Genomic DNA, 13,127 nt, shown 5'->3' with positions numbered 1-13,127 from the left:
TTTTGCTCACTTACTTTTTGGAAAGGTATTGCCAATTTATGCTACCATCAGTGGTAGATCATCAGAGGCTGATCATTCCTGGCGCTCACCCTAGCCAAGGGGCATAAATATTTTTCAGGCTCTGGGCACATTTTGCTCACTTACTTTTTGGAAAGGTATTGCCAATTTATGCTCCCATCAGTGGTAGATCATCAGAGGCTGATCATTCCTGGCGCTCACCCTAGCAAAGGCCTATTCTTAATTTTCAAAGTTCAATGATTTTCAAATTTAAAGCAACATACCAATAAAGTTTCAATCAAAGAGATTAATTCTGGGCTATTGACAAGCATTCTGATCCCTTTCTTTTGTGAGAGATTGGGGGAAAACATCCTACATTTAAGTTTAAAAAATCCACAACACATGGTGAGTATGTGGAGAAATCAGAACCTTCACCCACTGCAGGTGGGAATGTAAAGCAGCACAGATGCCCTGGAAAACAGTCTGTCAGTATCTCAAAATTTAAACACAGAATTACCATATGACCCAGCAATTCCGCTCCTACATATATAATAAGAGAAAGGAAAATCTATGTCCATAGAGAAGAAACAAGCTAGATACAAAAGACCACATATTCTATGATTCCATTTACATGAAATGTCTAGAATGGGGAAGTCTACAGAGATAGAAAGTAGGCTGGGTGTGGTGGCTCATGCCTGTAATCCCAGCACTTTGAGAGGTGGAGGTGGGAGGATAACTAAGGTCAGGAGTTTGAGACCAGCCTGGCCAACATGGTGAAACCCCGTCTCTCCTTAAAAAATATTAAAAAATTAGCTGGGCATGGTGGTGCACATCTGTAATCCCAGCTAATCAGGAAGCTGAGGCAGAAGAATTGCTTGAACCTGGGAGGTGGAGGTTGCAGCGAGCCAAGACTGCACCACTGCACTCCATCCTGGACAACAGAATGAGACTCCGTCTCAAAAAAAAAAAAAAAAAAAAGAAAAAAGAAAAGAAAAAGAAAGTAAATTGGTAGTTGCTAAGTATTGGGGAAGGTGGGGGGCTTGATGGATGACAGCTAGGAGGTATGGGATTTCTTTTTGGGGTGATAAGATGTTCTAAAATTGATTGTGGTGATGGTGGCATAACTTTGTGAATATATTAGAAACTAATGTTCTGTACATTTTAAATGGGTGAATTGTATATAGTATGTGAATTATGCCTTAAAAATATGTTATTAAAAAACCCAGTAAACCACATTCAATTTAAAAATACATTTAGGTTTCTACTTTAGCTGGTGGTGGAAAAAAGAAAAAAAGAAAAAGAATACATTTAGGAACATAAAGGAATACATTTAGGAACCACATTCAATTTAAGAATACATTTAGGTTTCCTGGTACTGGAAAAAAGAAAAAAAGAAAAAAAAGAATATATTTAGGAATATAAAGTTAAATTTCTTCCTTCTATAGCACATTTAAATTTTACCACCTGTCCTGAATTATAAACATTAAAAAAAATTTTAAAGCAATAGCTTGAGTAAAGAAATGAAATCTCAGATTTGCTCACCACAGATGAACACCAGCATTTCCAAAGCCGATGCCAGCAAAAGCACTTGCCAAGTGCATATGAGACCTTGCTTCAAGATCATCGGGATTTCTGACAGCCCTGTGAATGATATAAACACCTAACAATAACACGTCAGCATTGGCAATTCCTACAGAATAAGGAGCTGCCTTAGGGAAAGATATGGGGGCAAAAAAAAAAAAAAAAAAAAAGAAATGCTACTAGGTAGGAAGAAAAATTATGCAAGTTATTCAGGGAAACATATTTTCTCATCAACTGTTTCAGCAAAAGCATAATAAATATGCTGTCAGCTGCTCATGTGATGTAAAAGCGCTGGGGGAGGCAACACGCTGCTCCCTGGATGGCAAGGGCCACTCCAGGGAGGTGCCCTGAGACTCATTCTTCTTCTTCATTTGTCAGTGCTGTTGACAGCCCTGTGAAGGGATGTAAACATTCTCAGATGCCTGGGGCTACCTACCGGCCAGGCCAGCGCTCTTTCTCTCTGAGACACTGCCTCCCATTGGACCCACTGGGGGCCTTTTGGTCTCTGTGGTTGCTGCGCCTCTATGCTAACATTATTGTGGAAGTGGATGTTACTGTTGAATGAGCCTTAGCTTGCTCTGGGTGTCCCCAGTGCCACTTTGGAAAAGTAAATTCTCAAAAGCTCCTTTCTGATTGTGCATAGCCTTCCTGCATTCACTGCTAAAACCTTGCCCCAGGGAAGAAGCCTGAAGACTGTCAAGGGAACCTACTTTTCATGTGGGCTTTTTTGCAATTTTGCCTTGTGTAAGAGTTCCTGTTGCGAAATAAAAATGCACAGCCTTTTCTTCTCCTTTCATTTGAAATGGTCCTTTCACGTGGAATGGTTGGGTGTTCCTGCCTTCTTTCCGAAACCCCATGTTAGTTCCTTATTCCCCCAATGACAAGGTGAAGTAGCAGATGATGGAGTTTTCAGCCTTTCCTCTGTCTGTCTCTCCTTATCTCCCACTGCTGTGCCACTGCCAAGCCTCTGTCCCTGTCAAATAAACTGGCTCCCCATGATGTGTGTCTGCTTGGACCTAGTCAAGTGCTGCTGTGCTGTCCTGGAAGTCCCCCACAGACCTGAAATAGTACTGGGTTCCTTCCTGCTGCTCTGCTACAAAATGCAATTCCAAGGCTCCTTTATCAGTGGAGCTTCTAGCTTAAGGCCAGAGGAAGCATTGTGCTCATGTCTAGGCCTAGCCTACCTGCGGCTGTTCTGTCCATTACGTATAAATACAAAAGTGAGTCCGATTTTGAGTATGTCCTAATATCTCAGGTATCAGCCTTCATCCTAAGTATATCTTTGCTCTCTCAGGAGCTGATTGCTGTTTGCTCTCCTGTAGCCTATGGCTATACATGTATGTATATACTTGTATTCATAAATCTTTCACAGTCTCTTAGGGATCTTTTTACATTTTCTGCCTTTTATATCTCCTGGGACAGCAATCTCTACTATTTTCTTTTCTTTTTTAAATTGAGACAGGGTCTTGCTCTGTCACCCAGGCTGGAGTGCAGTGGTGCAATCATAGCTAACTGCAACCTCAAACTCAAGGCAGCCATCCTCCTGCCTTGGCCTCCCAAAGTGCTGGGATTACTGATGTGAGTCATTGTGTCCAGTCCACATTTATTTCTTAAGTTTAGTTCATTTGAGTTAACTCAATGGATGGATTCTGTGTGTCTTCAGATGGGGCCTGGATGGGCATAGCCAACATCTGCCAGCGTGGGTCTCATTTCTGCCCTGGGGAGCCAAATCTCAAAGGACACTGCCCCTCATCCTAGCTTGGCTCCTAGTTTGTCCCCTGGCTGTCTTTGCCTTTTAGGAACTGAAGGACCCAGTTTTCATCTGCCTGTCCCTTGGGTCCCCCCAGAGGCTGCTGGTGTCTGGAGCTTCTGCGCATCCACTGACTGCTTTTCTGGTGAACAGACCTGCTCAGGATATTTCAGGCTCAGGCATGTCATGTTTCACGTGCTGGCAGAATGTGGGTCTCCTGTTCTATTTCTATCCCCTGCGGGGTGACATACCTCTTCAGATACTTAGCCACAATCCGCAGTGCGTGGATAGCCCAAATGTCGCTGATTGGGTTGCTGCCCTGGTACGCAGGCCGTGTGATGGGATTTGAAGGGCAGGGGCTCCGCAGGTGGTAGGGCAGGGCAGTGTATGACTCCAGGGCATGGCTAACAAGAAATATTGAAAATACACAGATGGAAAGCGTAGTCTTCCTCCTTCCCTCCATTTAGATGACAAACTGTCTCGGAGCTGTTTGGCACTCAACCCACGGTGGATATATTACCTAACACTGATGATTACAGTACATTCTACCAGCCCACCTATTGCCTACAACAGCCATTACTTATAATATAAATTAACACAGTTGAGTTTACATTAACAGCATTACAGTATTTTTGAACAGTATATATAAGATTACATATGGACCTTTTCTAGTGTCAGTACATTTTTATGGTGCTGAATTATATATTTGAGCCACACAAAAAGTACTGAATCTAAAAAATGACTTCCTTGTGGAAGATATTTACCATTTTATACCTTGCATTGATCAAATACCATATTACCAAAGGTGGGTCATAGCTACACCAGACTCCTATGAAAATTACAGTGTAATGAGTGAGAACAGAGACTTTGGGGTCAGCTGCCCAGATGTCAAACCTGGAGCTAGATATTTCTGCTGTGGACCTGGTGTGAGGCAGTATCCTTCTTGTGACTCTAAGACAGGGATAAATAATAGTACTGGTTCGTGATGTGGCTGTGAAAATTTGATGAGTTGACACATGTAAAGTATTTAGAATACTGCCTGGCCCATTGTATACCTTAGTGTTCACTATTATTATTAATTCTTGCCCTGAAGAAAAAGCACATCTTTTTCTCTCATGTACCCTAAACTCAGAGTTTGCTATTTCAAGAACTAAGTTTCAAAGCTGCCTCCACCTGCTGGTCTGCCATGGCTTCTAGCTCATCAACTGCAGAAGAGAACAGACATCACCGTCTAGATCAGTGATGCACTGGAAACACAGTGTAACATGAACTATGGTTTGCATGAATTATAGTTTTCAGTATAATTCCCCATGGGGGCCTCTGTAGTGTTTCTGGGACACTCTCTTTTCACTTGACTGTGAAGGGAGATGACACCATGTTTTGCACGAAGTATAACTTTCATTTTCCCTAGAATGGAGGAATTACTCTCTACTACATACGAGAAGCAGATAATGTTTTTTGGACAAATCATTAGAAAATGTTTTGGAAATTAGTTTGTCGATGGATATGAAGGTCTTGTGGTTCTAGGCAGGGAATGTATGAATAATGCAAGAATGAGGTGTCCACATGGGGAAGTTGGGGTGGCCGGTGAGGCCACTGTAGTCAGAGTGTTTCCTCTGTCTTGCAGCACATCTAGACTGTATCTAGATCCCAAATCCAAGTGCAGATTTGTTTCTCAGGGGCGGACTCACTGAGCTGAGCTCACAGAAACTATGTGTAAAGCCTGGAAGTCAGCTTAATACTTTATGACAAGAAACGTAACTGTTGAGCAGACATCTGAGCGTTCAGGATGGCACCTTCTCTCCCTACAGTCAAGCCGTAGGATGGCCACTTTATGATCAGAAGTCCATGGAGTCCTAATGAGGAGAGTTATCTCGAAGATTTAATACATGGCTTGTCTACCTTCAGAATAGGCCACTGGGCCTTAAGGGCAGATTCCTCGGGCCAGGTGTTCTTTCCTTTGGGCAGTACTTGAAAGAGCAACTGCCATTATTCTCCTGCCTTCTGAGCCCACTCCCCACTTTGATTGACAGTGAAGTCTTTGGGCCTGTGAGTTACCCACTTAAGGGTGACTGCTTTGGGTCGCGATGTATTTATTATGCACTTTACAGTTAGGAAGGATAATCTCATTCCCCTCATTTCCATGTTATTAGGGGACAGCTCATCAAACTTCTGACAATATTGACCAGAATGGAGTTAGACACAATTTTCTACAGTCTCTTGGCAGGCAGCATAACATAGTGAGGGAAGCAGAACGTGGCCCTGAGGGACCTGGATGTGAGTTCTGACTCTGTCACCTCCTGCTCGTGTGACAAGCAGTATACAAATACTTAGGATGTGACAGTCACTGTACAGGCATGTGCAGGCATGTGCCACCATGCTCGATTAATTTGTAAAAAAATTTTTTTGTGGAGACAAGGTGTCACTTTGTTGCACAGGTTGGTCTCAAACTCCTGGCCTCAAGTGATCCTCCTACCTTGGCCTCCCAAAGTGCTGGGAATATAGGCGTGAGCCACTGTGCCCAGCCTGCACTGTTTTTAAAATACGTACCACTGAGGATGAAAACATACTGCGACGCCACACATTTTAAGATATGTCCTGATTTTGGAGGTGTTAAAATGTGAAAAAAATGTGCACATGCACATAGATGAACGAGAGTCATGTGGCACATGCTGAATGTGAAGTGCCTGTGGGGACTTTATGAAGCCTGGAGCTCAGGAGCAAGGTCTGTGATAGAAATACTGAATAGGGGGCCATCGGCACAATGCAGCTGAAGCCGAGGGAACATACAGTAAGACTATGGGCAAGTCACTAAACATCTCAAACCCAGTTTTCTTGTTCAATAAAACAAAGGTCCTGTATCACACAGAGCTGCAGTAAAGCGGCGATGTATGTGAGGTGCTAACACAATGTACATGGTCTGGGGGTGCTCTGGAGGTGTTAGCTATGTTCCCTGCCCTCTTCCATGACATGAAGCCTTGGGCATTGCCTAGTTAGTGAGGCCATAAAGGTAGCTGGTGTGTCCCTGAGACACCACACACCAGCTCCAACTGTCCCCTTAGCGGCATCCCTATGGCCCTGGTTGTGGCTGGGGGGGCCCATCCTGAAGAGCAGGTTTGTGGCCCACACCAGATGTCACCTAGTCACCAACCTCTAAAGCTTGAATGTTTTGATTTAGGACAGGGGGTAATGACAGCCAAAGCTGGGGGTGTTGTGGGGTGCTAATCAATGAATACTTAGCATGTGCTTTGAGTAACAAAATACTATCCATAGACTCAGTACTGAAAAAGCCCCTCCAGGCAGCACCAGCACTTACCAAAGCACATCAAAGCCACTGTTGGCGACCACTCGGGCAGGCATGTGGAGGGTGTGCAGAGGATCAATCAGTCCCAGTGTGGGTTTGATGGCTCTCGAAGCGATGCCTAAAACATACGGATTTTCAGTAGAGGCTGAAGCCATGGGCATCATTTTAAGAAGGCAAATGACTTTGGGATAATAAATCACCCTAAAAATAAAAATATGAGAAAAGGTTCATTTTCATGTCGTGAGGCAGCAAGGAGCAGTGGAAGGTGATTTAGAGTCAGAAGCCTGGGGTTTTCAGTGGTGTGCTGGAGCTGGCTCCTCCTGGTTTCCAAGGGCCACGTGCATGCATCTCTTTCCACCTCCTGGATGAGTGATGTCATTGGCCATGGTGAGCGTATTTACACCACAGAAAGGGGCCAACACGACAAGTCAGGGTTTACTTGTTTATTATTAAATTCCAGAGAGCCAGTTTACTAGTACACCACTGGTCCTCGCTCTGCAACTTACTTTGTGTCTTTGGGCAAGTCACTTAGACTCTCTGAGTTCTCTATAAGATTAGACTATAATAGCACAGGGCCTCCAGCTCTCATGGAGCTGTCATAGGGATCAGATGGAGAATATTAGGTAAAAGTCTTTAGAAACTGTGAGGTAGAATCTAAGTGTTGGCCATTATCATCGTCAACGTACGAAATGTCAAAGGATAGTGCAATTTAATTTTAAAGAGAAAAGTTACTAAAAATGTGCAGTTAAATGTCAATTTATTCTGCTACAAAGATCTGAAAGTAGGATATTGAGCCAGACTAAAAAGAGAGACATTTCTACCACATTATCCAAGAGTCCATGACAGAGAAGACAGCATAAAAATGACTAAGACGACAGAAAGCAGAACAGAGGTTACCTGGAAAAAGGACTGGAGGGATTGCTGGGACGTAGCATGAGGAAACTTTCTGGAGTGATGGAAATGTTTTGTATCTTGATTAGGGCGGTGGTTACATGAGCATATATGTTTGTCAAGGTTCATCAAACCAGATTCTTAAAATGTGTGCATTTTATTATACAAAAATCACATCTCAATAAAGTTGATTTAAAATGGAAAAAATACATCAGAGAAAGGAAACAGTCATTTATCATTGATATACAGTCACTAACTTGGACAGAGAATAGCCAATTAAGATTCATGGCATTTCAATATGCTTTCAGTGGTAATTCTCAAAAAGAAGTTTATTACATTGTTTCATATTTTTATATGTACTTGGAAAAGGAAAGAAAATGTGTATATATACATACCCTTTCCTTGACTCCTTGATTTTTTTCCTTTCTTTTTAAACTTGATACAAAATATTTAACATATTTATAGGGTACATGTGAGTATTGGTTACATACATAGAATGTGTGATGATCAGGTCAGGTTATGTGGGATATCCATCAATCTGAGTACTTTTGGGGAACATTTCAAGTCCTCTTTTCTAGCTACTCTGAAATATACAACACATTGTTGCTGACTATCATCACCTTACTCTGCTATAGAACATCGGGGCTTATTCTAACTGTATCATAACTGCTTGATTTTTAAATATTAGGATTTAAAGAAGAGTGTGGAGTTGAAAGGTAAGAGAGATAATTCAAAATTATGGGCAAAGTTCTTACCAGTTTTTACTTTCAAGTGTTCATAGTCAAAAATGGCAACCCCAGTAGTTTCACTCCCGGTTCCTGAGGTAGTTGGCACTTGAACAAAATAATATTAATTTTAATAAAGCATCTAAATAAAGGTTAGTGGAGATGCCTAATTCAGCCTTAGGACTGAGGAACAAAATTAGAGAAGGAAACTTTGCTGACCCTCTTGTCTGCGTGACGTATATGAATTAACATATATGGAAGCCTAACATGTATGATGTCTGTATCTGCATTAACATGTATGTAAATCTAACATGTAGGATGTCAGTGTCTGTGTTATCATGCATGTAAGTCCAATGTGTATGATGTCTGTATCTGCATTAACAGGCATGCATGAGGCCTGTATCTATATTGGCATGCATGTATGTTTAGCATGTACATTAATGTCTGTGCCTGCATTAATGCACTTGTATGTTTGACATGTATCATGACTGCTGGATGAATGTTTATGTTGTTTAATAAGCATAATGTCTGCATCTATATTAATATGTATGTATATTTAATATGTATGTGTGACCTCTGTATCTGTGTTAGCATGCATGTATGATGTCCATGTCTGCATTAACATATGTGCATGTTTAGCATGCATGTGTGTTTAATATGCATGTCTGTGTCTGCATGAACATGGTCATGTTTAATACGCATATTGCCTGCTTCTGCGTAAATGTGAGTGTTAATATGTATGGTGTCTGTCTGTATTAACATACATGTGTGTTTAATATGTATGTGATCTCTGTATCTGTGTTAACATGCACGTATGATTTCTGTGTCTTTGTTAACATATATGTATGTTAATCATGCACATGTGTGATGACTGTGCTGTATTAATAGCAGTGAGCTCTGGGAACTTCAGGCTCCTTGGGGGCCAGAGCTTAAGCAGCTGCAGCTGGGTCAATGCAGGCTGCCCAGCACCTCTGGTAACAAAACTCATATTTGCTCTCCCTAAAAGACATCTTTATTCCCTCTTGGCAGCAAGCACAGTGACGCTCTGCCTTTGCTGGGCTCCGTGGTTTTGTGGTTCTGTCAAGTTTCTAAACTTTACTAATCACCCCTCTGTGTGATGCTGACACAGTTTCACCAGAGGGTTCCATTTGCCAGACACCAATTATGCTGCTCCCTGCTGATCCCTCATTCACAACACAGCAGTTCATCTGCCATTGACTTACTCACATCCCATCACAAGGCCTCTTCACAATGGGCAGGAGAGGGGAGAAGAAAGGGCAAAACTTTAAACTGAGGATATGTCCCAGTTACCAGCTAGCGCATGTTAGCTATAAAACTTTAAATAGTAATATGCTAGCAGCCATAAAAATGGCAGAGAAGAAAAGACCAGAAAATCTCAAGGTCCCCTGTGGAACAAATGAGCTTTTCTGATTTGGATTTGTATGTCTGTGCCCTGGGTAGCCACAGAGCAGATGTCACCCAGAGTGATGGGCCATGCTGGCCACATGTCCCAGGGAACAGACAAAGCCTGAGGTCAGCTGAAGAGCCATTATGCAGAAGAAAGGGTTGAGTCAACACCAGAAAAATAACAGCTAATGTTCTCCTTAAACTCTACAGTGGCTGGCAAAACAGAACAAAACAGAGAGCAGTTTAGAGGACAAAGCTGCTGACAGAGGGATCTCATCATATGTCAGTGATGACCTTCCCCCTTTTCCACATGGTGACCCCATAGCTGAAATCTGCAAACTTTCCTTCCACTGACCCAAATTGTCTTTATCTATACAATAACGAAGATCAGAATTTTAAAATGAATGATTCGTCTCCAAACAAGGCATTGATTTGAAATGAACAAACCAGAAAGCTTTAGAAATGTATATGTTAAAAGGACTGACTTGCTTCTTTCTTAAGACCTTCTGCTAACTGCAAAATAAAACAAAGAAATAAACAGTCTTTACCTGCAATCAGAGGCTTAAGAGGCACAGACACAGGCTTTCCCTTGCCAATGGGGGCACTGACATAATCTAGGAAATCAGAATGAGGGCTGGATGCATACAGATTAGCAGCCTTACAGGTGTCCATGGTAGAGCCGCCACCAACAGCAACATAGGCATCAAAAGCTCCCTTTTGGGCAAACTCAATAGCTTCCATGAAGCTTGGAAAGGGAAAATAAAAATCATTACGTTATATTTTTTCAGAAATAAATTGCCATGTCATTAACTAAGGCTTGCAGTAAGTTTTGTGGGTTTTTTTTTTTTTTTTTTGACAGAGTCTCACTCTGTCGCCCAGGTTGCAGTGCAGTAGCACCATCTTGACTCACTGCAACCTATGCCTCCTGGGTTCAAGTGATTCTTCCACCTCAGCTTCCCGAGTAGCTGGGATTACAAGTGCCAGTCACCACGCCTGGCTAATTTTTGTATTTTTAGTAGAGACAGGGTTTCACAATGTTGGCCAGACTTGTCTTGAACTCCCGACCTCAAGCAAACTGCCTGCTTTGGCCTCCCAAAGTGTTGGGGTTACAGGCATGAGCCACTGTGCCAGGCTGGGGGCAAGTTTTAATCAACAGTTAGCTTCTGCTTAAAGTAAAGAAACAATAACAACAATACGAGAATACCTTGCATCTGTTGGTTCCACTCTCACATTATCATAAACTGTAAAGGGGATGCCATTCTTCACTAGGGAATCCATAGCTACTTGCACAGGAGGGAGCTGGGAAAGGTTCTTGTCTGTCATCAAGCACACATTTTTAGCACCCATGTTTTGTAGGTCCTACAAGAAAACCTATGTTAGGTTCAACTGCACTAGAACTGCAACAGACTCTTCTGGCAAACTCACATTGTACATTTTTAAAAATAGAGGACGTGATTGTTGTCAGCATGTGTCTTATGAGATATATAACATTTACAGTAGGAGACTGTAGACGTCTCGAATACTTGCCATTCCCACTTCCTTTGTAACTCCTGCTCCATATCTAATATTTGAAACAGCCATCTAAAAAAAATAAAAAGGTTTAGATGTAGGGAATATTTGAGAGTTGGCCAGTCCATTTCTAAAAACCTGAAATGGTTTCCTGTTGCCTAGAGCATAGAGTATACACTCCTTAGCATGGTCTTCCAGGTCATCTCCCATCTGGTCTCACTTAAAGAAGTGTGAACACACCATACTTCCTTAAGCAAACCTCAGCTCCTGTCACATTTGAATGACTTGTCTTTTCCCAAACACATCATAAACTCTCAATTGTTCCCTTAGCTTCAAATGCCTGCCTTCCTCTATCTCCACCCATAAAATAACTCTCAAATGTTGTACTTTCTGTTCATCCACCCACCCTTGCATACCTGCCACCCAGCCAACACTACTGTCTTCTATGTTCCAGGCACTGTGTAGGCTCTGGTAACTCAACTATGAATAAGAGACACATGGCCTCATAAAGTTTACAGATTAGAGAAAGGCTTTTACACTGATGGACGATGGGTCATGTTTGGCCTGAAATATGTTTTGTTTGATCTGTGTTATGTTTAAATTTCTTTTTTTTTTGAATTGACTAATAACTCTTAAAAATTAGGATAAAAAAACTTAATAGGACCATCTGAATTTCACTTTCTCTTGAATAATCCAGCAAACTGAGAATGCATTCCCATATGGCAGTGATCTTATGAGGTTGAGTGGAGTCACACCTTAGATGGGGCCTGTGCCTTCATTGAGCTCAGCATGGTATCACCCAGCCTGGCCATCTGTAAGTTAACCGTCGGGCCCCTGGTGACATTTTAATTAGTAATTCCTGAAGCCGAGCGCAGTGGCTCACATCTGTAATCCTGGCACTTTGAGAGGCTGAGGTGGTCGGATCACCTGAGGTCAGGAGTTGGAGACCAGCCTGGCCAACATAGCAAAACCCTGCCTCTACTAAAAATACAAAAATTAGCTGGGCATGGTGGTATGCACCTGTAATCCCAGCTAGTCAGGAGCCTGCGGCAGGAGAATCGCTTGAACCCAGGAGGCGGAGGTTGTAGTGAGCTGAGATCACACCACTGCACTCCTGGGTGACAGAGTAAGACTGTCTGAAAAAAAAAAATCCTGGACTAGGAGGAGACAGGGACTTAAACAAATAATTATAAGTAGTTATGTAATTACAGTGTGACAAAAATGCACCAGAATTGTTACTTTACTTTGACCTCTTTTGGGATTGTTATAATTATAAAACTAAAGGTTTAACATATAACATATATATAGCAGAATTTGTAGAATTGGGAATTTATCCTATTTTAATGGCTGTACAAAGACAGAACTCTAGACATTAGCCATGATCTCAGAAGGTTTATATTCCATTATACTAACCAGGTACTTTGCTAAATATGGTCCGATCAAATAGAGATTATGGAACATGAATTAATAGTAGATTTAAAATAAAATAATAATTCATTAGCAAAATATTCTAGTTTTATTTTTTCTGGTCATTCATAAAAGAAATAATGGATTGAGTGAATATACCTCAAAGGCATAATCTGTTGTTTTCCCAGAAGGTGAAAGTCCAGGGGCTAGAAATGTAAAATTTAGCATCAAATTGGGTCTTTAAAATAAAGCATAAATATTGTTATTTGATAGTAAAATCCAGCAGTGAACATAAGTATTTCCTTTGAAGTCTTACCGAAAATATATTGTTTTCAGGTTTCACTGTTGCACATCAAATTAAAATCAATACCTGCATTTTAAGATAGAATGTAATGTGGCCGGGTGCGGTGGCTCACGCCTGTAATCTCAGCACTTTGGGAGGCTGAGGCTGGCAGATTACCAGGTCAGGAGATCAAGACCATCCTGGCTAACATGGCGAAACCCCGTCTCTACTGAAAATGCAAAAAAATTAGCCAGGCGTGGTGGTGGGCACCTG

General features: G+C 41.8%; 2 protein-coding genes across 3 annotated transcripts in view; both read right to left on the bottom strand.

Moving 5' to 3' along the window:
* ADHFE1 (alcohol dehydrogenase, iron containing, 1) overlaps positions 1-13,127 on the bottom strand; it is a 37,891-nt gene that overhangs the window by 14,416 nt on the left and 10,348 nt on the right. Inside the window, exons 3-10 of the mRNA XM_011940888.1 lie at positions 12,731-12,777; positions 11,183-11,236; positions 10,860-11,014; positions 10,204-10,400; positions 8,279-8,356; positions 6,645-6,750; positions 3,580-3,732; positions 1,540-1,638 (exon numbers count right to left, since the gene is read on the bottom strand). Coding sequence (XP_011796278.1) covers positions 1,540-1,638; positions 3,580-3,732; positions 6,645-6,750; positions 8,279-8,356; positions 10,204-10,400; positions 10,860-11,014; positions 11,183-11,236; positions 12,731-12,777 — 889 coding nt within the window. The remainder of the gene's footprint in view (positions 1-1,539; positions 1,639-3,579; positions 3,733-6,644; positions 6,751-8,278; positions 8,357-10,203; positions 10,401-10,859; positions 11,015-11,182; positions 11,237-12,730; positions 12,778-13,127) is intronic.
* Positions 10,294-13,127, bottom strand: part of RRS1 (RRS1 ribosome biogenesis regulator homolog (S. cerevisiae)) — a 16,635-nt gene continuing 13,801 nt past the window's right edge. The window contains exons 2-5 of one of the 2 annotated variants that reach the window (XR_001001627.1): positions 12,731-12,777; positions 11,183-11,236; positions 10,860-11,014; positions 10,294-10,400 (exon numbers count right to left, since the gene is read on the bottom strand). The gene's annotated coding sequence lies outside the window, so the exon portion shown is untranslated. The remainder of the gene's footprint in view (positions 10,401-10,859; positions 11,015-11,182; positions 11,237-12,730; positions 12,778-13,127) is intronic. The other variant, XR_001001628.1, reaches the window with a different exon arrangement.

The sequence above is a fragment of the Colobus angolensis genome, unplaced genomic scaffold, assembly GCF_000951035.1.
Source record: "Colobus angolensis palliatus isolate OR3802 unplaced genomic scaffold, Cang.pa_1.0 Scaffold194, whole genome shotgun sequence".
Classification (NCBI taxonomy): domain Eukaryota; kingdom Metazoa; phylum Chordata; class Mammalia; order Primates; family Cercopithecidae; genus Colobus; species Colobus angolensis.
This window is presented reverse-complemented; position numbering and strand designations above follow the sequence as displayed.